This window comes from Beta vulgaris, chromosome 3, assembly GCF_026745355.1.
Source record: "Beta vulgaris subsp. vulgaris cultivar EL10 chromosome 3, EL10.2, whole genome shotgun sequence".
In the NCBI taxonomy this organism is placed as follows: Eukaryota; Viridiplantae; Streptophyta; class Magnoliopsida; order Caryophyllales; family Amaranthaceae; genus Beta; species Beta vulgaris.
In genome coordinates, this window is record NC_079204.1 from 8,271,329 (window position 1) to 8,297,616 (window position 26,288).

Below are 26,288 nucleotides of genomic sequence, written 5' to 3' on the forward strand. Positions count from 1 at the left end.
CAAAAAAAACTAAAAAAAAAACAGCAAACTTTAATATGAATATATATCCCTATGATGCATTAACACCCTTGACCCAACCCAACCCGTTAACACATTGACCCGGCACAGCCCTGACCTGCCCCAATGAACAGGCCTAGATGCAATGTACCTTGATATTTCTCAATATCAGCTGCCTGAAATGTTGAATTCATATTTATGTTTTGAGTGGGAGCGAAAGAAAACTTAATGCTTTAGCATAAACTTGTGCTTGGTTGAAAGAATTCAAGAAATGAAATTACAATTACAATTGGAAACCCATCTCCCTTAGTGGGTGTTTTGGTTGACCTTTTTCTAAAATCCCCTTCACCACAAAAGCTTTCAGCATCAAACAAAGAAGCCATATATAAAAAAGATGCACAATAGATTACTGCAATATGAAAGCCAGATGCTACTTTCCTTCAACCTTCGGATGCTAGTATCGTTCCTTTGCTTTTCATATCTTCATTCCATTCCTTTCTTTAGTGTCGAACCAAACAACCCCTAAAGTTTTCCTCGTTCAAGCCTATTCTGATACATGATGATATACTTCATCGCCACATAGTTTGAAGAGGATTGCTCAACCCAAAGCAAAGGAAATGAAAATACCTATTACCTCCATCCGGATTTAGTTGTCATGTTACTTGGTTATACTATTAACAAAAGGAAAAAAAATAATTCACGAGGGAGTACAAGACTCAGAAACTACGGAGCCAAAAATGCATAAAATTTTGAAACGATTGCGAGTCTTGATCTACAAAGAGTACATTGACAAACTAGAGCAAATAAAATTGAGAATAAAGATAATCCCTAATCTTGTAGTATTCCTCTGATAGAGGGCCTTCGATAACAATTTGCTGACTTCCAGCTACACCACCCTACACCATAGTAATAAATGAAAGGCTTCAGCTTACATGGTTCATTTATTTAACCATTTGTTATTCTAGTGGTATCCAATGAAATAGGTCCAGGTCTCACCTTTTGGGTAGGGTCTCCAACTTTCCTTAGGGTAACAAACTCTCCACACCGCAATGCTCCTCCAGAAAATTCTGCCTGGAAATTGTGTGAGAATCTCGGTAAGACATCCATGTCAAAGTCACAGTATTCGAGAAAAAAATTTACAGAGATTTCAGGTAATCAAAAAAGAACAGAACCTGGATGCCTTTACTAGCCAGAAACTGTTTGAAATCGGCCATTTTGATATCACCAACCAAAACTGACTTGTGAGCTGGAGCTTCATTTGAGAGAGGGAGCAACGAAAGCATCCCCCCTTCAGTTTGACCAACTTCAGCATCAACCCAAGCAATTTCGTAATCTCCAAGCTGTCAGATTAGGTTTAGGACATAGAAGTTGCAAAAGAACACATAAGATGAAGAACAAGACAGAAGAAAACTCTATGCTACAGGCTACATCTTTAAAGGATATAGACTCATTAACAGTGAGTTTAGAAATATCAAAGCGTGGTTCGATCATAAGCTAAATGTCCTTCCCAGCTCCCATTACGACAACCAGATCAAAATTACTTCAGCAAACTAATCCCATAATCAGGATATTCCATAATAGAGAAGATGAACAAACTAGTAAAAGCAGTACATGCAAACACACGCACATAGTTTGATATCCATTATGCATGGACTCTGATGATCATGTACATACCTTCTTAAACAAGACATTGCTCATCAATTTTTCCGAGAGTTGCACCTGTAGAATGGGAAAAAGTAAAATACTGTAAACCTACCATCACATAAACACATACAACGATATAATTAGTTTACCATACATCTTGCAGTCTATACCTTGTAAGCACACAAATCAGAGGTGACATCAATTGTTTCTCCAATTTGAGGTGCATAAACATGTGGACAAACATGCTTCGAGCAATGTTGCTTCAAATGCTCAGTAGCCTCGGCTGATCCATGCACCAAAACCTTAAAGGAAAAGAAAAACCTGGTAATTGTTGACTATTTCGATTTCCGAAACAGAGGTTGGGTGGGGAGGTAACTCTAATGCAAGACAAATGCTTTCATCCTAATAACATACATAGCTAATATGTACATCTTAGCTTTATCTATCTAGTAAAATCATGGATAAAGATGTAATAAACATCATTCTTACAAGCTTTAAAGGAGCCACATGAGCAAGAATTGACTTAATTGATCGGCCATCAGACCGCCCCTCAAAATCCATGTAGACCAGTGAACACTTGACTTGCACCTGAAACATTAAGAATGATAGCATTAACATCAACTACAATTCTCAGAACATAGGTGTAGTAGTAGTATCAAGCACCAAGCTTGGATAGTTAATCTGTAGAAACGACATAGGACAGCAGGAACTCAAATAGTTGGAAAAAAAATCATTTCTAGAGCAGCTAAAGGACCAAATGAGCAATCCGTGCAATTCTAAAGCAGGCCAATATATTGCCTCTACAGTTCTTTAAGAAACGTGTACCACCACCACTCTAACAGCCTAACGCCACACATGTTCACCAAAAGATCGGAGTCATAATATAATAGTATCAACTAAAAGCAGATTGAAATTACATCAAATGACACAAAAACCAAGATGATATAGAGAACTTCCTTTGTTCTGGGTATTTCGATAAAAGTATCCTGAATAGTACCTTTGGAGTCTTATAGCAGTGATTGAAAAGCTTACAAAAGCAAAGGAGACAATGAGACATAGATTCATCACTTTTTCATACTTTACTTCTTTTTGGGTTTTTTCCCTTTCCTACAGGGGGGTGTTGTCCAGGCAACAATGACATACAAATGTTAGGTGTTGTCCACGATACAATTGGAAGTGTAATACACCACCAAAAAGAACATCTTACTACATATTCAGGGAAAACTCGCTAGAACAGATTGAGAGAACATTAGAGAAAGAGTCAAGACTTACAGTGGATTCAGTGGATACAACTTTGGAAGGTGTAGTATCAAGCATCAAACCAGCGGAGCCTTCATCAAGTTTTCCATTGATATCTCCACCACCCTACACGAAAGTACAAGCAGCGTGATCAATAGAAATATTTACAGCAAGAGAAAAAAAGTCGCACAAAGCATTTCCATGAAGATAAAATCAAATAAAATTTAGACACAGTGACAGACTGGTTAAGACTTAAGGCCATGATGGTCCGATATACTTCCATCTAGCCATTGCAGTTTGATTCCAGCATTTTTTTTAAGAAAAGAGGATGAGATATCCTTCATTAATCGACCATTTAGTCACCGAGATCCATCAAACATCCAACTTCCAGACAGAGCACAAAGTTGCCAAAAGAATATATTGGTATTTTGGGTGTCAGCAACTTGTAAGCTCTACGAAACTCAGAACCTTTTAAGTAGAATATTGGCTGAGCGACATAATTGAAAATGCTACACAAGACCACAATGAGAAATAAGTTCTTAGCTTGACACAAGTCCAACAATGCATATTAAAGAAACAAGAAAGCAGCAAATTATATCAAGTCACCAGCTCTCTTTGTTTCTTTCTTTGCATCAGTTAAACATGGTTAAATATCATACTCGTGTTAGCGGCTTAGGTTATCTAAGCATTGTTATCCACTAACCTCAACAGGTTAGACAACGCTAATTAGATTTTGAATTCCTCAAACTCCACTAACATATCCATTTAATCTACTGATGATTGTGGTCGTTTCTTCGCAGCTTCTCAGCTTTTAACAATTTAAAACAACCCAAAAATGATAGCTGAAAACCTTGCAGCCTGAGGTAGGTTTTGGTCGCAAGTCGCAACCACATATGTGCCATTCAAATTCTCAAGTAAAATGTACTAATATCAAGAGTGAGAGAGAGCTACAAACTCCACAAAAACCCGGACCAATTCGTGCAGGCATGTAATAAATATCTTCCAAGCATTTCTTATGCAGTAACTTAAGTTGTACTGAGTAAATAGCACAGCATGCAAAACCATATCAAGGTTCCAAAATCATGCACCAACAAATACCAGTCAATCAGTCATGACGGTAAGGAACAGGAAACAGGGATTAGGTTTAGTGTTACCTAACTGGCGGCACACTTAGATAAGCATAACAGTTACACGTTCACAACTGCCCAGTTCCGTTGAACTAGTGCAGAAGAGTACCACTGAGCCATGGTGGTATAAATTTGAGAATCTTGGTTGTAGTTTGTGGGTGATTAACGCAGTAGGTAACATTGAATGAGTTTGGGCTAGATAGGAAAAAACCTGTGTCTAATATAAGTAATTCAACTTGTAAGGTGAGTCAAGTGACATTGAACGAAGTACGTACATGCCACTACAGTTGTCAAGAGAATCCACAGTCAAGTAAGAACTGAATCAACTGATTGCGCAGTAGATGCAGAACAGTTAATATGACCAGTTAAAACCTCAGGTGGCCAGCAAGATACACCATACTACAGGCCTATACCATCCAGAGCAGTAACTTGTAGCCCTCCCAGAAACTATCCAATCACTCCTTTGTGAAGATAAGATATATTCTCATATGTCATCCAGAACAAGGGTACTTATATTAAGTATAAGATTCAGTAAAATATTTGTTAATTTGTGAAACAACTAACACTTTCCTGTTTGAGTGTGTGCATGAACTAGAATACCAATTCACCAAAAGTCTCAAATCACAATAGTATATATACACCAGCAACATATGAAACCAGTTTTATTTAGGATATTTAGCAAGCCACGATGTCCTTGAAAATTCCAGACAAGAAGAGAGGCATACAGAGTGTAACATATGACACAATCAGCAACCATCAAATAAAACATAATAGATCTGGTTACAGGTACTTCTATAATTCTATTAGGCAAGTTTACCTGCAAGGATGTCAGCTCCATATTTTCTTCCTTGATCATATAATCGTCAGGGTTAATTACTTCACCAAAATCACTCCAAGCGGCAGACGTTTCAAAAAAGGGAAACATTGGGGCTACACTTGTTGAAGATGAAACAAATCCATCAATAAAAACGTCCTTGTGTCTACCAGCAAAGGTGCCACCTGCTCCAAGTTACCAACAAGATACAAATTAGCCCAAGACTTTGCAATCAGAGAGATCTTCTCCCGCCTCCCCCACGATTAAGCTTTGAGAGATGCACAGTAAAAGAGAAAATCACCGGCAGAACCACAGAAGTACGAATGAACAACATTTATCTCAAATGTGGGCCGATAGAGCTACTTTTTTCAAGGAAAAGAATGATGAAATGGACTCAGTGATAAACGTACATGTCTTTTCAAATCATTGAATATGTACATATCGCTAATTTGCTATTTGAACACCATCAAAACAGATAGATGCTGAAGTAGTTGACTACAAAAGACCAACAGTTTCTCAACATTGTATTGGTAATGACCCTTCTTATGTGCATTAGAGAAATTCCACATTATCACAGAACATTTTGCACAGATTCATCATCGAGATATCTTAGATTATCCTTTAAGAAAAGATTTTATGTACATATGATGCCAATGCATAGCTTCTTGAAGTTTCGACATACCATCCGCTAGAGCACTAGTTTCACGAGAATCGATCATCATTGGGTCGGCTAGATTAGGATCAGATCCATGTGATATCTTAACTTCTTCCTCTTTAATTTGACTAGCTTTTAAAGCTTCTTCCTTTTTCCGGTTCTGCTCTTCTTCATATGCTGCTAACTCCTCTCCTACTAAAGGCACTCTTTTTGATAACGTGATTTTAACAGCTTTTGGAGGTGGATCTGCTTGTAGCATTCGAGCTAGTGTGGCGAACTACATATCAAGATAACCAACTCAGCATGCAGGGACATTCCCCACATATTATTATCTCTGAAATAATGCAGAACTCAAGTAAATCTTGAAAGGAAAAAGGAAAAAAAAAAAAAAAAGTCAAATATTACTAGTTAGATACTTAGATCATATGGTTTTGATTTCTGAGGACATTCATGAAAAGCATATAACTCAGTAAGCAATTTAATTGTATTTATTATCACTCAAGTCACAAGAAGGTTGACAGAAGAGCTCAAACAGGAGCTTGCAAATTTCCAAAAAATAAAAAATAAGAATAAAAACATAAGGGCATCTGTTGATTATAGATTTACACACTAAGCAAATATTTTCCAGCAACTTCAGTAACGTATTTCTTTTTGTCCATGACAGGGTTTAACAGAGTAAGAGATCAGACAAGATAAAAGATTACCTGTCCTCTTTCTGTGAAAAGGACAAGATTCTTGGGATCAGTTGCCCACTCAGCAAATATGTCATGAGAGAAACCTGCTTCAAGACTGGCCATGGAAGCTAGAACAATCTGCACAATAGCTTAAAAGTATAAGACATAAAGTACAGAAGTGCAATGAGATACATGAATTTAGTTTAGATAATCTACCTTTGGACCTTCAGGAACTTTCTCCAGTTCACTCTTATTGATCAAAAGCGAGACATGCCTTCAAGTGTTTGTAGAAATGCCTAGTAAGTGATTATCCATGCATAAATAATTTCTTTTAACACAAGCAAGCTAAGGAATCGATTTTTTTTTAGAAGAAGAAAAAAGATAGCAAACGAAAGAAGAAAGACAGCACAGGAAAGAAAAAATAATGGAGAAAAAAAATAGCCTATCCAATATAAGTGATTTAAGTGTGTTACGCTACATTTGCTACATCTTAAAAAAATAAGGAACTAGAGATCGAGTAGCATGGAACATAATTGTGACACATAGAACCATTTACCTCAGAAGAAAAGCATTATCACGAGTGTGTTCAAAGGACTTCGCTATAGAATCATTCATCCACTCCAAGAAACTTTTCACATAGTCTATTGTACTCGAGGAAACATACGTGAGAAAGAAGATTGGATAAGTCAAGTGATGCTGGGCCCAATGCTGCAGTTTCGAATGCGATAATAACATCAATTAATCAACAACAATCCAGAAAGAAAAAGACTACGACGGTTGGACATACCTGTTCCAGTATTAAAATAAGTTCCAGTACTCGTCCTGCTGTATCGACCGGAAGCAAGACCTTCCCGTCACCTCTGAGTGTTCTCGTTATAGCATCTACATAAGAAAAGAGGGAAGAAGTAAAAACATGTGTCCACTATACGCCATATTAGTATCTATATTTTGTTTGTATGCATGAGAGGACGTATAAAATTGTTCATGTCAAGGAAATCCAACAGCACGCAGAGAAGGCAGAAAGCGAATGTGAGAGGACACACTAATGCCAAAAATTGACTCTTCTTTCCTTTACTTGAAGTTTGCAACTTATAAATGAAAAAGAATGAGTACACAGCAAGATGTATACAAGTAAACATTTGCTGATCCTTACTAAAATCATTCCACGAATGCTTTGCAATTTGATACATTAGCCTTGCAGAACATTGTATGTATTATTGTTTTTGTATATACATGCAATACCCATAAGCATGTGCATACATATACGAACATCACATATACCATACATGTATAGAGAAAAGGAGAGAGCAAGAATGAAAGAAAGAAAAGGACCTAAGAATTCGTGATCCCTTTGGCGTCTTGGAGGTTGAGTATTCAATGCATTGTAAGCATCTGTTATTAGCACAGCAGGGCGTACAAATGATTCAAGAACTGTTCCATTTAAATGCCTGATAAACAGTTGCAAAAGTCAAAAGCCATAATATATATAATTATATAACCACACAAGTAAAAAGAATAAGATGAACCAACCTTTCCTTGCGATGATTGAAGTCTACTGCATAAATAACATCCTCACCATCCTTGGTTATCTTCCACACAGTACCTCCAAGTAGATGCCCAGACACATGTGGTGCGATAACAATTCCTTCACCTTTGTCTAAAATGAAATGTTAGGTTAGAAGAATATTATCAAAAGCAAAATCAACGAGCAGTACGAGACTATAACTTAGAAAATCTGATACATCATTTCCAGCTCATTCTAGATCATTATTCCTATATTACTAGACAGTTTGCACCCATCAACATTAGCAGGTAAAGAAGAATTTTACAGCTGATACTAAAGCAAAAGCTAGAGAGGTTTATAATGGTGAGAAAAAGAAGAAGAGAGAGGTCAATCAGGTTCAATAGCCAAAATAAAATTCTCATCCTTCCCAAGTAGTCTAGTATAGACATACTTCTCTTGCTCATTATCAAGAATTAATCTCCTCCATGATGTAAAAAGATGGAACGAAATGATACTAACCAGATAGATGATAGTTCTGAGAGTAAGTCAGTCGATTCACATTTTGGAAAGCCGCATCAATGTCATCCAGTGTAAACAAATCAAACTCTGACACTTGCTGCAGACAGATACACAGAATTAGCAAAATCACATTGTAAAGGTAGATACAGATTGCAAAAACTAGAATGCAGACATCATAGCATCTGGCATGTGAATTTGATATTACACATTTTCAACAAGAAAAAATCTAAGACATTTTCATTCTCTTCCTTCACTCTTTCTTTCATCATGATCATACTGCCTAGTGCTTATTATGGACAATGAAGACAATACCGCCAAGTGGATTTTTATTTTCTCCTCTGATACGCAAGCATAGACAAAGACAGACACCTGCTGTCAGAGGCTCTGAATCATAACGCATTAGTTACAAACTTCTGGTTCTAGCACTACATGACATTTATTAGTAAGGAAACTACTAACATCAACAGGAGGGGTAAAATCGTCCCAGCATTCAGTCGAGCAAAAAAAGCAGGTTTTCCCCAAAACTTTCGAAACTCTTAATAGAGGTGCCCCAAAGCTCAATTAGTTCCACTTCCCGTTGATCAATAAAAGATAGAAATTTGACGGGTCAGGAAACAGCAAATTCTATAATGACTTGCCCTGGTTTTATACCAAAACATGGAGCCTCTTTGGCTTCAGGTCCCATTCTTCAAAAGAGCTAAATGGAGATTTATAGGGTTTAACTTAGCAGACTTCTTGTGCTCTGCACCTAAAGTGTTCACCTTCATCCATATTACTGTCTAAAAAGAATAAAATTGCATTAAAGAGTACAGAAGCAAATTGCTAACAGCTACCCAAAGTAAAGCTACGCATGTGAAGCAGCAAAATGATCTATTTATCCATGTATTAAAGAGTTCCCTAGGGGACAAGCAGAACTCGCCCACGAGTAACACAGAAGTAAATGAAGAAAAACTAGTTCATCCACTAATATAATTCTCCTCATAGTCACTGGACAGGTCCATCTCTCCCACTAATATCAAACGAACTATATCATGCAAAAGCAGTAACTTCACAGTTCACGGTATAGGAACAGGTGACTCCCAGTGGCAGCTCCTTCCTTACTTAAGACACATACATTTAAAGAGATTAAGAGAATGGCTCATTAGCTGTACTTGTTATACAATTTAGCAACCTCTCATCGATCTCTAAACTGTTTAGTAGATATATTTCCGCATTTGATTCTACACATTTATACATGTGGAAGATTAACGTCTTGTTCGTTTCACTTTCCGGAAGTAAGAGTGGATAAAGAAAAATAAATTAGATAAAGAAAATTAGTTTAGATAGGCCTAACAAGTTCAAATAAGGGACACCTAAATTCGATTTACAAGTCAAACTAAAAAAACCTCATACAAGGGTCAAAAAAATAATAGAAGGGGAAAAAAGTGAAAAAGATAAAACCTGAGTAATAGTAAAAGCAACTACACAAAGAATATGTAGAGAGCTCTTCACAAAAATCTTCGATTTAGGGTAAAACATATAAATTGATTTTTTTTTGGAATTTTACATTGAACCCCTTCCTCGATAGGAAATTTAAAGATGGATATGTTACCTGGACTCGTATACCCATGTCTGACACGGGTACGTGTCCAAGTGTCTGACTCCGCTATTTTATGAAAAATTTCAATGATTTTGGCCAAAATGAAGTGTCCAAGTGTCCGTGTCCACGTTCGAGTGTCAAGGATCCGACACAGGTACTTGAAGTGAATTGAAGAGTCAATGTAACTAAGGGCCGACATGCATAGCCAATTGCTTACTTATGGAAACACAACTGAAAGGCTGCTCCCTTCTTGTATTATACCAAAATAAGAAAAGGTGCAGAACCCGTGAATTGGAGATGCAAATTCCATGAACACAAACAGGAGGTGTTCCGCCATGTGAAAGCTTCTCTAGATTTCTAGAAATTTTGCTTCGTCTAAATTTGTCCTGATATATCAAGTTTTAACATGCTTTCCCACTAGGAAGATGTAACAGACTCAATTGGCGCCACAAAACCTCCACTGAGGTTCACCTATGTAGGTGCAGGCACAAGGGCAATTTGGGCAACACAACCTAGTCATTAATACAGAGAATGATGACAAATTCTGTTATTTGAGACTGGTGATGACAACACAACAGATGACAGCACAGCACCAGGAATGTGGGTAGCAGAACAATGAAGAGATAGGAATATTGTAGTCAAAGAAATAGTTCAACTTTAGATTATATATAGCCAGTAGAGAGAATAAAGATTTCATTCAGAAAATTGATCTTTACAGTATTGTAGTAGGAGTTTGGAAGCCACTCGAAAGCTTTCCTCTATATTCAGTCATTATATAATACAATTTTTCCATTCTCTCTCAGTTTCCCCTTGTTTACTGTTCTTACCTGGTTTTATTCTTGTGCTGCTGCTTCTGTCACAGAAGATCTTTTAAGAACCCAAAACCACCAGCGACCCTTCTCCCCCCCCCCCCCCCAAAAAAAAAAAAAGAGTAAAGAAACCAGACTAAAACACAGCTAAACATCTAGAAGCACCAAGCTTACATATATAAATTGAAAAGATCCATAAGGGTAACCCCCCTTCCACCATTTCTATCTCGCATCTAGCCTCAAACAAGTTTCAATAAACTCTAAATAGGTTCTTTTATCTATCTTAGATGCCCTCAAATTCTTATGTCATAAATACCATATGCCACTAACATGACATCCTACATACTCATGCGGGTATCTCACAATGGATCTTGCACACATTTCAACTAGTCCAAAAGGACCTTGTAGTATGAAATGGTTGTAAGGTATAAGTCAAATAATACCCCACTTGATTCCCATAAAATTGTAGAAAACCCTTCAAAATATATTTTTCCAAAAACATCTATATCAAGAACTTCCTCATATAGAAACTCCAGACAACCACAAAAGTCCAGGTCAACCAAGTGATCAGCCTGATCATTGCTAGTTGAACAACATGAAAATGTATTTCATGAGAGAAGGTTTACACTAGGGTTTGACCTTGATATATCATACTTGGGGTGTAATTCATCAATAAGATAAGCCAAATTGTTGCTCATGCTATCGACTTCATTGAATTGTGAAGTATTAAATTTTAGGCCTCCATCATGCATTAACCCACCCCTCAGTTGAATGTCATAGCAACAGCAAGTGTGAAAGTCTCTCCTAGGATGATACCCATTCTAAAATCCAAAGTAGCCCCAGCCCCCATCTAATCCCCCAAATGAAAGATATTAACATAACAATGACCACATGTGCCATCATTGACAAAAATGGACGTCTCCTTTCATCTAGCAGTGAAGCAGCAGTGCAGCACTTTTGGACTTTGGTCATCCAACTATTTGCACCTCTTTCTTTCTCTGTCCTTAAATCTTTGCTCCATTTTGCTTTTTTACACGTAATTTGAGGGTTAGACAGTACACATAGAAAATTGTGGGCGGTTGAGCGTGGGCCTAAACATAGAGAGCGGTAAAAAGAACATTTTACCAAAATTAGAATGAAATAAAAAATTTGGAGGAAGTAAAAAGGAAGTGAAGCAAAGATTTAGGGATGGAGAAAGTATATTAAAATGAACAATATCAAGATTTCTAAGATACACCAAAAAAACAGCTAGTGTGCACTTGAGTCAAAAGAACCATGTATATGATTCCAACCAAGATAAGATTACATTTATTTGCAAACAATGTTGTTAAAATCGAGATTCTAGTTTGAATCGAAAACAACCTTTAGAATCGAATTGTAAAATCGAATCGTAGAATCGTAAGATTCTACAAACATGTATAATCAAGATATTGCACTCAATCTTCATTGAATATGCTAAAATTATAAGTTAAAAGACCTAAAAATTGGAAAAAATAGTTGTTTACCCACTATATTGGCAATAACTAACAATATATATCTCTTATTTTCTTTGTTAGCATGATTTAAACTTGCGAGGTTTTCGGTAGTTAACAGAAATGTATAGAATCGTCTAGAATCGCAAATCGAATCGTCTACCATATTTTGAACTGTAAAATCGTAAGATTTTAAGATTTGCATCGCGATTTTAATAACTTTGTTTGCAAATATGATATATTCCCTCCACCCCACAATTTTTTACTTTTCCCTTAAAGAGATGTCGCAATTTGTTTTTCACCTTTTGGCTTTTGAGTTATAAAACACTCTCTCCCTAGTCCCTATCACATGAGCCCCTTTTGTCTTTCACTCCCTCCGGTTTCTCTTACTTCTTTCCTCTCTCTCTACCCAGTGCCTAATAACAATTTAAGATCTTATAACATTACTGAAACATCTTAAAATCGAGCCAAACCCTATAGTGGATACATTTTACAATGGAGGGAATATATGAGAAACGAACACTGAAACTTTATCAAAAAGGGGAGCAACTTTTCTCCATAGTTTCTAACCTGATCCGCCACGATCAAATAAATAGTGCAAACAAGAGAAAGTAAAAGAGAGAAGAGCAGAAATGTCTCAATGTGCTAACTTGACCAGGAATAAAAAAAACCAACGATGGAATTTCACCTTTCTTGAAAGATAGTGATCATACATAGTCAAAAGCCCTAATCTGTAGACTGGCTCTGTCGCATAAACTGGTGCAGAGAGCCCAAACTGCTTCATTGCATATGGCAAAGCGCCAAGATGCAGGGTATCAGGATACGACAGGAGAACAGCATCAACGGTAGAAGCTATCCTGCATATCACATAACAGTTAAAAATTGTATTGCATAAAAGATTTGTAACCAGGATAAAAGGATGAAACTAATTATGAGTATCCATCAAGATCTAAGTCTTGACTAACCAGATTCTCTCCCTTCCCACACCCTACAAAAGGGAAGTGATACGGCTGGAAAAAAGGAAAAATGAAATAGCAAATCAAGAAAGGCATACACAATAACCATTATCATTCATAAACATCAAGCAGCTCAAAGGAAGAAAAAATTTGCACTTTCACTAAATAAGTAAAAAGATGAATTCTCTTTATCAGAATTGTGACATTACAGGCCAAATTTAGTAAACCAAGAAAGCATATAACAAAATATCCGAACAAGAAAACACTTCTAACTGGGAGAAACTAGAGTGAACATAATGCATAAACAGAAGATACTTTAAGGCTAGTGCCTCTTCTAAATTCCCCAATTACTCAATCAGAAGAAATAGAAATTGCCAACGATCAGAGCATTACGCACGAATGCATAAAAGAAAATCTAAGATCCATTACAAATCCACAATTACTTAAAATGAATTAAGTAAATAGAAATGAATGTTTGTGGTAACAGGATAATTATAATCTGAAAAGGCTTCATCTACTACATAGTTAAACACACAAATTGGACAAGATTAAGGCAATGCAACTTAAAAATCTGGCTTATCTTTGCAGCAAAGTTAAAAAAGAGCTCCTCTAGTTCTTAATTTACAACAACCAAGTATGATTGACAACAATATAACAAAGCAACAAGCACGTCCTGTCAGTTCCTCGGCGGCTCTCGATTCGGCCAATTTCTTACCTCTTAGCAAAGACAAAGATGCACTAATATGAAATACCTAATGCAACAAAAACAAATTCTGATACATTTGTCCTAACTGAAACAAAAACATAAATTTCACATTGCATTTCACCTAAACTTGCAGAATAATGAAACAAGCAAAAGGAAGAATTAAGCGCTAAGATACATAAAAACACAACAGAAGAATTAAGAAAGAAAAGTGTAAGGGTGAAGGAAACCTGGAGAGGGGTTGAAGGAGGGAAGGGTCAAAATGGTCATTCCAACCGCAATCAATGAGAAAATTGAAGCCATCAATGGAAACAAGGTAAGAAAGTGGGTTTTCATTGTATACGCCACACAGTGGAGTTACTTGTACCGATGTTCCCATTTTTCTCTCTCTTTCTGTGCTCTACTAAGGTCTGAGGGAGAATGCAGGGGACGATTTGAAAGTTCTTTTTACTTTCGTAAGAGGGTTTTAGCAAGACAACTAGTCAACTACTACGAACGTCGTTTTATTGGTCTGGGTCAGGGTAGTGCGGTTCGGGGTCAAGCCGTCAAGGTTCGTCATCCCGATGCGGGTTAGTGTTGGGTTCGGTCAGGGCTCGGCATAGCTAAGAGCCTAAGATAATCTATTGGCAATTTTGCCAAAAAAAACATTTTAAAAGTTCAGAGTATTCTTTGCAAAAATAAACCAAAAAGTAAAGGGTTTTTTCACCAAATACCCTTGACAAATTTTAAAATTCACCATATGTCTTTAATGTTTAAAAACTGCACCATATACCCATGAATTTCGGAAACTGTGCACCATATACCTTTTTCCTAACTGTCGTCAACTCACCGTTAGCTTTATTTACGATTTTGCCATCATTAAGCCTTAACCCTAATTCTAATCTAACTCTTACCCTAACCCTAACCCTAAATCTTACTCTAATCCAATCCCTAAACCCTTCCCCTTACCCTAGCTCTAATGATGAATTTTTAAACTTGTCGGGGGTATTTGGTCAAAAAACCAAAAAATAAATTATTTTTGCAAGATAAAACTTAATCTCATTTTCTGGTGTTGACCATGGACTTTCCAGTTTTGACCACTTCTACTTCCCTTTTTCCTCCATAATCACCACCTAGCCACCACTACCAATACCTGCCACTAGCCCCCACCCACCCCTGCAACCCCACTTCACCCCCACCACTCGCAACCCACCCCACCCCTACCAGCAACCCCTAACCTCTTCCTACAACCCCTTAGGTGGCAGTCCCCCACCCCCATACGTGGCTGCCTCTGTAATTTTTTGTAATACCCCATATTTTTTAGTATTTATTTACATAATTAAATATTTATTTTATATTTATTTTCTAAAATAAATATTTAAAGCAAAGGGTATTTTCAGTGATTTTTAATTATTTTGGCGGGATTCCGGCGCCAAAATTGGATTTGTCAAGCTTTTGGTATTAAATCCTAGTCAAAAAATTTCTGAAAACCCCAAAAAAAATAATTTTGGGCCATATATTCCTACGGGATTTATGGGGATTGGAGGGAGTTTTGTTTTCCTATAACTTCCAAATTTATGTTGGAGTTAAAATCTTGTTTAATCTCCTAATTTATGGTGAAGGTTACAAACTATTTAATTTTTGAAATTAAGACTACCTTTTCTACTCCTATAAATACCCCATACCTTAAGCCATCTTTTCCACACAAAACTTTGAAGAATCCATTTCTCTTACTTCAAAGTTCTTCTTTCTCTTCCTATCTATTCTAGTTTTATATTTCTTATTCAAGTTTCAATTTTCTTTGGTTTAAGAAAAATATTTTCATATTTCTTACTCAAAAATATTATGCTCATGATAGGTCATTCATGTTTAAATTCATGATTAAGTTCATGTGGTAAATTGCTTATTGGTTGGTTATGAGAAAGCTCAAGTATAAGAATAAGTAAGATACTAGTATACTTTTGTGCAAGATCAAGGTACGTTATGTAGCTAGATCTTTTGAAATATGTTTTATGATAAAGTTGTTTATTGATTTAATGGTTGGATTGGTTTAGAAATTTGGTTTGAAATGGTTAAATATTTTATTATTCACTCTTGAAGTGAAAAGAAGGAATGATTTTATCAATCATTTTATATAGAAGTTTTGTTATCCTTTTTGGAAAATTAAATTATTTTTACAAGGAAAGGTTGATTTTTTTTATGAACTTTGAATGTTCAAAAAGTTGTTTATGAGGAAAGGAGGTTTATTCATGACTTACAAGTCATATTTTTATTATTTCCGCTTGATTAATATCAAGAGATTCAAAGTCCACTTGTTGGCAATTATAGTTACCCCTTGATATAGCTCGTGATGGGATGACTAGCTTGGGGGTGTGCACACTTAGCAAAATAGAAGGGGAGATAAGAAGAGGAATTGTTTTCAGGATTATTTTTAATCCAAGTTGTTTGGAAAAAGTTTTCTCTTAAAAGGTTATTCTTGAATTATTATTAAAGTGTTTGGAAAGAGTTTGTTCTTAAAAGTTTATTCTTGAATTATTATTCAAGTGTTTGGAAAGAGTTTGTTCTTAAAATGTTGTTCTTGAAGTATTATTAAGTGTTTGAGAATAGTTTATTCTTAAAGAGTTATTCTTGAATTATTGGTGATGGAGTTTTCAAAATGAAAAATTGTTATGAACTAACATATGTGTTACTTATCTAGTACATTTCATACTCAGTCTTATACTGATGCGTATTTCCTTTTTCCTATTTGACTTTGCCCTGTTTACCTTTTTGGTAAGCAGTTTTGCAGGTGAATTTTGGATGTGCATGGGAGCATACTAGGAAGGGATCTTCACCTAGATTAGGGTTTTTATTTATATTGAGTTTTGAGACAATATTTACTTTTATTAATAAAGAAGTATTATTATTTTTTGTTAAAAGTCTTCCGCTGCAAGTTATTTTGTTAGTTAGTAGTTGGTTGCCGAAAGCGTGTTAGTCACGTGGCGGTAATACTCCTAGATTACTCAAATATTATTTACTAAATAATTTATTTAAAAGCGAGTAATTTGGGGGTGTTACATTTTTCGACCTTGGCTGGGTGGGAGGGGGAGCTGCGGAGGGGGGGTTCTGAGTGGCGCAGCGGTGGAGGGATGGGCGAAGGGAGAGGAGAGTGGGGATGGGTGATGGAGGGAAGAAGGAAGAGGAAAGAGGGTAGGGGCGAAGGGGGTGGAGGGTAAGGTGTGGCCGTGTGGGGCAACCGCGTACGGGGGTGGGGGGGTTGCGGCATGAGGGGTGGAGGGAAGGGTTGGGAGCTGCTGGAGGGGGTGGGCTGCAAGTGGTGGGGGGCTGGGGTGAAGTGGGGTTGCGGGGGTGGGGGGGCTGGTGGCAAGTGTTGTTAGTGGTGGCTAAGTGGTGATTATGGAGGAAGAAGAGAAATAGAAGTGGTCAACGTTGAAAAGTACATGGTTAACACCGGAAAATGAGATTAGGTTTCATCTTGCAAAAGTAATTTACTTTTTGGTTTGTTTTCGTAAAGAATGCTTTATAAGTTTTTTTTTTTCCGCAAAACTGAACTTCTAAAAGGTTTCTTTTTGACATCCCGAAGTTTTTTATTTTAGGAAGTTGTTTATTACTTATGATGTGGGAATGTTTTGCATAATGTTTGCTCTTTAATCTACTAGCACATGAGGGTTCTTTTTGTCACTCCTTATCTCTCTCGTTTCCTTGTTTTTTATGCACATTTTAACGTTGTGAGTATTAAAAAGCGATAAAGTAGAAGATAATATTTTCATAGGATTGTAGTGTAAAGTTCGACAGGGCAAGTTAGTTGAGTGTTCATGAACTTGTTGGATGGGATTTCATGTGGAATCGAGCCTAATCTTTTTGATTTGTGGCTTGTTTCTTCCTTGAGTAAAGTTAAGGTTGGGTTGGAACAAGCCTTTGACAAGCCACTGAATTAGGCTTTAGGGATGTGATGAGTCAAGGTTTGTGGCGGATCCAGTGAGATTAATACATAGACCATGAAGTTATATGCGAAGCCAAACCCGTAAGTTTTGAAAAATCTAGATTACAAATGTCTTTTAATTTGTTATTCCCTCCTAAACACTTGTTGAAACATGTAGCGTAAGATGATAACTTGTAATATGATTATCAAATGTAATTTAATTAACAAAAAAGATGTGCTAGGGATCAATGGCATTTTTTTATTGAACACAAGAGAAAGTTCAATATTTTGTTGATAGAGATAAAGTGTGTGCTAAATGAGTGTAAGAAAATTAATATAGTAAAAGTGGGAGTATGTGAAAATAGAAGTGTTCACACTAATTTAGGACAAACAAAAAAGAAAAAATTTCAAACTATTTTGGACGAACGTGGTTATTTTAGTTACTTTTTTACACCCACTTTTATAAGCTATAAAAATAATAGAAGGTTTTCAATAGCGCAATCGATAGGAACATTAAATATCCCTTCAACACAACATATGTCATTTAAAGGATCTCGAAAAACCACCAAAGCACGAAAGTCAGGATCTTTCAAAAAATGGAAGTTACAATAAAATCGTAGTCATATGTAATAAATCTAAAACATTAATTTTAAAATTATCTTCACTAATTGCAATAAGTTAAAATTGAACAAGACTAATTAGAGTTTAACTGTCATTGGCTCTATTTGGCAATACTAGCTGACAATAAACTAAAACTGACAAGTTAACTGAAACTGATAAGATAAAATTGAAACTTGATAAGGTAGCTGATTGGTTCAACTGTTTGGCAAAATTAGTTACTTAAGTTGAAAAATTATTTTGGCAAAATTAGTTGCTATTAAAATTTTGAAAAATAATTTTCAAAATCTCGATCACCTGATTTTGAAAAGGTAAAAATTTTCAACTTATCATTTAAGTCATTTTAACCACCTGAAATTTTATTTTAGGTACTCCCAAAACACCACTAATCATTTTTGCCCCTAAAATATGTTAGCACCTTATCATTTAAGATAATTATATACTTCCCCAAACAGAGCCATTGTCTTTGTGTTTGCCATTAAGATGCCACTATGACGGATTTTTTTCAGTTTCTTTTTCTTGTGGTGAAGAAAAACCATTTTCAAGTTAATAATACTAGTCACAAACCAAACTGTGAGGATTAAATTTTCAAAATGAGTGGCTTAAATTAAAAGATTATAAGCCTTTTTTATGCATATTATGCGTGCGAAATCATATATTCTTTAATTACTTTTAGTAATAATTTTCAACAATAATTGAAAAGGGAAAATGTAGTTGTTAATGTTGTGCTTTTTTTGTTTGCAAATGATGAAGAAGAGAGTGTAATGACGAGGAAGAAGATGTTGTAGTGCAATTAGCTTTTAAGAGTTAGAAATAAATTAAGAATTTTTATTTGTTTTTTTATGAAAATATTGTTGGCAGTTACCTTTCTCTTTTAACTTTTTTATTTTTATTTTTTGGTGTTCTCCATTGTTATCTTATATAATACTAGTTTTTATATGCACGCGATGCGTGCGAACATACGTACAAAATTATTTTTTTAGGAGATGAAAAAAATTAAATTAATTATTAATTATTTCTAATAAAGTAGGAATATTTGAATTCTTGATGGTTTTCTTTTTGTAATATTTTTTTATTTTTTAAATTAATTAGGTAGTTTTCTTTTTTATTTTTTCATTAAAGGAAGTAGTTATAATAGAGATGTTATGAGGGTAAAATGGGGTTTCTAATATTTTGGTGTCCTACCCCTCTTCCCATATAGAATAGAGATAGATGGTGGCCATTAATAAAACAAAAAAATCTTTAATTCTTAACTATAATCAACACGAATTTAAGTACTCCCTCTGTATTTTTTTTATCTTTCCTACTTTGACTTGGCATGTTTGCCAATGCACTTATTATCCATTAAATATCTTTCATTACATATTAGTAAACATTATAATAATTGAATATTAATAAAGTACTCATTGAGATGAATCAAACAAGACCCCACATGACTATATTTTTTCTTATATATTGAGGCCTTATTTGGTTGACAAAACAAATCATGGAAAGTGCAAATTTCTGAGAAGTAGAAGTATATGATAATATGAAGTTGTTTGGTTGGCAAAACCATGGGAATTTACACTTCTTAGGAAGTTACTTACCTAGGTCCCCCTAGGTAAGTAGAGCTTCCCATAGGAAGTTCTACTTCCCATTATCAACCAAACACAATTTTACACTTCCTAAGAATATCAAATACATGGAAAATAACTTTCTAGGAAGTATGACTTCCTATCTACAACAAAACAAGGCCTGAGAAAAATCTAAAAGATTCTCTCTAATTGTGAATAGTGTCAAAATTCTAAATGAGAAAGATAAAAAATTACAGCGGGAGTAAAAAATAATTAATTAATTTACTTATATCGAAATGTTATTGGTTGTTGGTTATCTTTATCTATACAAATATATTAAAAGGCGTGCGGGACAATATATACACCCCATGTGGCACCTCTGTTACTCCACTAAAATTGTCCAATGTGTACATAAGTCATGTCAATTAACAAAAATAAATTAGCTTGCAACAAGATTTGAACCCATGGTCTCTTGATAATATACATGACACAATTACCATTTCACTCAACTTTTAATCATGCTTTAAGTGTCGACATTATTATATTTGTACCTTTTACATGTTGAGTTTTCCTTAATATATTTTAACGGATATGGAAAAAAATGCATATCAAGTTCGGAAACACATACCAATCCGAGACAACGCCCACGCCGAAATACTAGCTATATATGGAAACAAGGTTGAGAAACAAAAAAATAGAAAAAGAAAAAAAAAATAAAAAAATAAAAAGGATGTAACTACAAATTAACTAAAAGAATAAAAAGATGAAAAGACACAAAAACAAGAAGTGAGAATTTATTGTCATTACTTCCCTCTCATCTAAATTATATGAAAACAGGGTTGACTGGTTGACACACGAAAAAGTAAAAAAAATAAAATAAAAAGGATGTAACTATAAATTAATTAGAAAAATATAAATATTTGAATGGCAAAAAAAACTGTGAGAATTTACAATACCGTCATTACTTTCCTCTCATCTAAATTTGAAAAAATTTACAAAATTCCTAATTTAGTGGGAGAATTTGATTAAAAATTTTAATCTCTAATTTATTAGATATAGTTAGTAATTAATTTAATTTTCAACATGTTTTGATATGCATCGCGTGTATATAAGACAAGTACTAATATAAATTTGGCTAGGTAGACCATATTTGATTAAGAATTCCTAATGTAATGAAATAATTGATCAAAAATTTTAAAATCTCTAATTTGATGTAATTTGTAATTAATTTAATTTTCAACATGTTTTGATATACATAGGGGTCGCTTGGTTGAAGTTGGGAAGTATAGCTTCCCTTGAATTTGCATTGTCCATGAAATTTCATTTTCCTAAGAGGTGAGTACATTTTTTTGTTTGGTTAAACATGGAAAATTCTATTTTCTATAGAAATTTCCATTTACCTAGGAAGCTTAAGTAAGTTAGTTCCTGACTTCTAATTTCCCATGTATTTGAAGGTTAACCAAACACGTTGATAGTGTATATAGGCAGAGGGGTAGATGAGGGTGTGCAAAGAGCCCAACAGCACAGGGCCCCCAAAAGTATAAAGGCCCCAAAATATATTATTTTGAAAATTTATTTCATATTTGAAGAAATCAACCTTGTTTTCCACCCTTAATAAATTTGTCGATGATTTATCTTTAGATTTTCAACTTTTCACTTTAGAACTCTAACCTTCCATCTCTATTTTCTATAAATATAGGGGCTCAATTTTCATATTAGAACCGGGGCCCCAAAATCTTCAAGACGGCATATAGGGCAAGTACCAACACAAACTCGGTCAGGTAGGCCATATTTCATATTTGTCATTTCTCTCCGACAGTTGGCACCTGTCAGTTCGACTGTTCGAGTATAGATAAAATTGCGTTTAGCAAGATAATAAACGTGGAAAATCTGAAAAGCAGTCTCAGAGTCTCAGTACAAATGTACAATGAGTACATGAGTAGAAGAGGAAGAGATTGAGAGAGGAGAGTGAAAGAGAGCGGAAAACTAATGGCAGCAATTAGCAGTTGTAATACTAACAATCCTCTACCTTCAACCCAAAGGTATGTTCATTGGAATAAAAGATTAAAATGGAATTTATGTATCACTTTTTCATATTAGCTTAATTTCATCACTGTTTCACTAGGTAGTTTTTAGCTTAATTTCATCATGCTAAATTGTCTCAAATGGGTTTGTGATTCGTCAATTAAATCTTTCCTTGTTGTGCTCATTCCCCTAAATCTAAACCATATTCGAAGTGGTTTTGTCTAATTGTAATTTGTACCACTTAGTAATTGCTTAGAACCAATTTTCTTTTTCTTGAGAATTGTGTTTTGAGGAATACTTTCAAGTTTCAACAACATTGGTGTTCCTCTATTGTTGGCGGGTGTTATTTAGGTTATGTTGCCACTTAGGGATTAGGGGGCCTGATAGAGTATAAATCTATTCTTGGGACTTCAACCAAAAGCTTAAGCTGATGGTTGGAGTCCCAAAACTAGATTTATACTCTATCAGAACTTATCTTATTGTGACTAAATAAAATCTTATCTAGATTTATTTTTATTTTTCTTAGTAGACGAATTAATCGTGCTTATGCTATGAAGAACAGAGCACATACATTGTGGTATAAACTAGAAACAGCAAATTAGAAGCTTTCAGTTTTCCTAACTTCCTACTATTCTAGAAAAAGTGGCACCTCTATGTAGTATTCCCTCCGTGACTCCGTCCCATAATATAGTGCTTGTTTCTGTTTTACATAGTTTCCAAGACGTAATTTTGACCTTTAATATCTTCAATTCCGTATTAATAAAATATATAAAAAATTGATATTATGAAATTACACATTGAGACGAATCTAACAAAATCCCACATGAATATGTTTTTTATATATACAAATGAGAATATTCGGTCAAAGATTTTAAAGTTTGATCCACCAAAAATGAAGTAGGCACTATATTATGAGACGGAGGGAATATACGATTCTGTACTTGGAACTTTGTGCTCTAGCCAGTGGCGGAACATAGGGGTGCGAGTGCTGGCCTCGACACCCCAAACTTTTATTCTTTTAGGAAAAATTAAGGTAAATTTTGCTTTATTTTTTCAAAAATAGATAAAAATATTAAAATACCCCTTCTGATCTTTTGAAAATTTTCCTTTGATCCCTCAAAAATAATTTTCTGGGTTCGCCACTGATTCTAGCTAGAAATAGACTGATGTTTATGTGGAATAAAAATATGTTACATGAGCATGGCCTCACGATAGATGAATTTACCAAAATGTATTACTTTCACGCTCTCTAGAGAACATGATCTCCAAAGGGAGTTTTTCATACTTAATTAGCTGCAGAGCTCACGAAAATTGCATATTGGGAAAACATAGTAATAATTTGATATATAGTAGAATAAACCAAAAACTTCTACTTCTACTACTATTACCTAGCTATCTACTATCAGAACTGTTTAAGGCTTTGATGGTAGAACACATAAAAGTTTATGACCTGAACTATTTTACTTTTGTTCACTTATGCAATCTTTTATCCAGGTTACTAGGGAAAGTGGCACTCGTAACCGGAGGAGCCAATGGGATAGGAGAAAGTATCGTACGTTCATTCCACAAGCATGGTGCAAAAGTATGTCTAGTAGATATAAGTGACGAAGCTGGCCAACGCGTTTGTCATTCCCTTGGTGAAGACGCGAACATATGTTATTTACATTGTGACGTTACCAAGGAGGATGATGTTAAACGAGCTGTTGACTTCACAGTAGGCAAATTTGGCACTCTTGATATTATAGTGAACAATGCAGGGGTTGCAGATTCTGTTTTAGACATCCTTAATGTAGACTGCTCTGATTTGGAGAAGGTATTGAATGTCAATGTGAAAGGTGTATTCTTTGGGATGAAGCATGCTGCTAGAATAATGATCCCATTAAAGAAAGGCTCCATAATTTCTCTCTGTAGTGCTGCTGTTGTCGTAGCTGGTGCAAGTTCTCATGCATATACAGCATCCAAACACGCGGTGTTAGGCTTAACAAAAACTGTGGCAGCCGAATTAGGACAACATGGGATACGAGTTAACTGTGTTTCCCCCTATGCAGTTCCAACCAACTTGACCTTGTGTAAATTTCTGGCAGAAAAAGAGAGGACCAATGATGCAATTGCTAATTTCCAGGCTTTTCTTCGAAGGGAAGCCAATCTGCAAGGGGTGGAGTTGACAGCTGAAGATGTGGCAAATGCAGTGGTTTTCTTGGCAAGTGATGAGGCAAGGTATATAAGTGCAGAAAATCTTGTCATTGATGGAGGTTTTGGATCTGTTAAACACTCTTTAAGAACCTTCAAATGATTTTATGCTGTCTATTATTTATGTATTCCTCCATTTTATTATCGGTGTTGTTTTCTATATATATATTCCTCCCTTCATATGTAATTGTAATGTTTGCACTTCTATTGTATTTACACACTGGTCACACTCCCTTTGACTATTTATTATGATTTTTACGTAAGGATAAACATAGTCATGTAGGATCTTATTAGATTCATCTCGTAATATACTTTCATACTATCAACTTCTTATAATTTTACTTGTTGATACTTGAAGATATTAGTAGTCAAAATAATGCATTCAGAGGTTAACGTTGCATGTTGCAATTAAAGTATGTTCTTTACAACTTGTGTTTAGAAAATCTAGGAAACTTTAGAAAAATCGATAATTAAGAAAAGTTCAGAAAATTTAGGAAACAAGGAAGAGTTCATAAAGTAGAGAAAAGTTAAGTGAAATTAAGAAAAGTTCAAAAAAAAACTTAAAAAGGTTAGGAACAATGAGGTGAAAAGAACACACCTGAAGATAGAATAGAGGAAGTATGAACTTTTTATAATGATTATTTGTAAATAATTGAAGATATCATTAATTAAACGATTTTTTCACCAAGGGTCTGAGGTTTCACGAAATGCACCAGGTACCCTTGTTGTTTGGGAAATGCACCAAATGCCCCTGAGGTTTGTCGGAATTGCATCAAATGCCATTAATGATGAAAGGCGTTAGACTGTCGTTAGTGCTTATTTACACAATTGCCATAATGTTACCCTTTTCCTCCTCTTTCTCTCTCCTCCCTCCTAAGTCCTAATTATTTCTAATTAAATCCTAATTATCTCTAATTAAAACTAATTAGTAAAATTCCCAACCATCTCACTTGCGAACACACCCTCCTCTTTGTCCAGCCACCCCCGCCCAGCCTCCCACCACTCCCTCCCCTTGCCCACCCCTTGCCCAACCACTTATAAACCCTGAAAACCACCCCACCCCTCCCCCTCCCATGCAGCCTCCGGAACCCACCACCCCTCCCCCACCCTGCGACCCCACCACCCCCACCCCCTTCAAAATAAAAATTAAGAAAATGAAAACAAAAAGAAAAAGAAACAAGAAAAGAAAAGAAAAGAAACGAGAAGAGAGATAAGGTGGATGAAAAAGTTAATGGTATGAATTTTTGACGTGATTTTTCACAATAAAGTAGTGCAGGTGGCAGCGTGGGAAGGCGGCAGCATTCGTCGGTCACTGGTGAGTAGTGGTGAGGCACATCAACGAACAGGGGTTGGTGGGTCGAGCAGATGAAACAGAGGAGAGTGCGAAGGACAGAGAGGAGCGTAGGTGGCGCTACGGTGCGTCGCGGCTGCAATGATTGACTGGCGAGATTTTCTGGTGTTTGGAGGGAGGCAGTGCATCGGGGGTGGTGCACATAGTGGTACGTGGTGGTGTGGTGGTGCCGTGAGAGGAGTGAGCAGACTAATGGTCCACTGGTCTGAAGGGCGACAAATCAAATGGAGGAGGAGGAAGACTCCAAATGATTCAGAAGATGATGGTAATGAAGGGAGGGTTGGGATTTGGGGTGATATTTGGATAAAAAATTGGCGTGATTTTTCTAAATTTTGGTTTGAATTGTTAGGTGGGTTGGGAGTTTGGAATTTCGAGGTGAAACTAGTAAGAATCAAAGAGATTATTAAGTACAGATTCGACCTCCATTAATGGTAGCTAGTTCTTGGGGGTAGGAGAGAGAAAATTTTTGGGGAGGGGAAGGGGAGGAAGGAAGGAGGAGAGAAAAAGAGGAAGAAGACAGTATTAGGGCAATTGTGTAAATAAAACTAACGGTAGTTTAATGTCGTTCATCATTAATGGCATTTGGTGCAATTCAGTCAAACCTTAGGGGCATTTGGTGCATTTTCCAAACAACGAGTATACCCGGTGCATTTTGTGAAACCTCAAGGGTACCTGGTGAAAAAACTGTTAATTAAAATTGTATATTAAGATGTTGTGATTCTCTACATGGTTCAATTAATATATTGACCCATATGGGTTTTGAGTCATTTAATAATAAAATCAGCATAAATGGATAAAGATTGGAATGGTCAGTTAAGCCAGTCCACTAAACTCATGTTAGATCCACCCTTACTTGGTTCCCAGTTACCACCATGTTGCGTTTCAAAAGGGGAGTTGAGAACGTTTTCTAGGTTGCTATACGACACCCTAGAATTTCCTAGTAACGCCCTAGATACGT

The 26,288-nt window shown here is 35.7% G+C and overlaps 2 protein-coding genes across 2 annotated transcripts; one reads left to right on the forward strand and one right to left on the reverse strand.

Annotated features, from left to right (window-relative positions):
- Positions 1 to 213: 213 nt before the first annotated feature.
- LOC104888540 (cleavage and polyadenylation specificity factor subunit 2) lies at positions 214 to 14,161 on the reverse strand. Its single transcript, XM_010673559.4, has 18 exons — positions 13,923 to 14,161; positions 12,722 to 12,890; positions 8,174 to 8,270; positions 7,681 to 7,807; positions 7,483 to 7,598; positions 6,938 to 7,032; positions 6,707 to 6,858; positions 6,367 to 6,424; positions 6,181 to 6,288; positions 5,504 to 5,753; positions 4,825 to 5,006; positions 2,914 to 3,006; positions 2,131 to 2,229; positions 1,812 to 1,943; positions 1,672 to 1,716; positions 1,170 to 1,337; positions 994 to 1,068; positions 214 to 893 (listed from the first exon to the last, which is right to left on the reverse strand). Exons 1-18 carry the CDS (start codon positions 14,069 to 14,071, stop codon positions 792 to 794), a joined length of 2,217 nt encoding a protein of 738 aa, XP_010671861.1. The 5' UTR covers positions 14,072 to 14,161; the 3' UTR covers positions 214 to 791.
- Positions 14,162 to 21,627: 7,466 nt separating this feature from the next.
- Positions 21,628 to 24,301, forward strand: LOC104888542 (zerumbone synthase). Its single transcript, XM_010673563.3, has 2 exons — positions 21,628 to 21,806; positions 23,284 to 24,301. The coding sequence occupies exons 1-2, from the start codon at positions 21,754 to 21,756 to the stop codon at positions 24,080 to 24,082; spliced, it is 852 nt and encodes a 283-aa protein (XP_010671865.1). The 5' UTR covers positions 21,628 to 21,753; the 3' UTR covers positions 24,083 to 24,301.
- Positions 24,302 to 26,288: the final 1,987 nt, after the last annotated feature.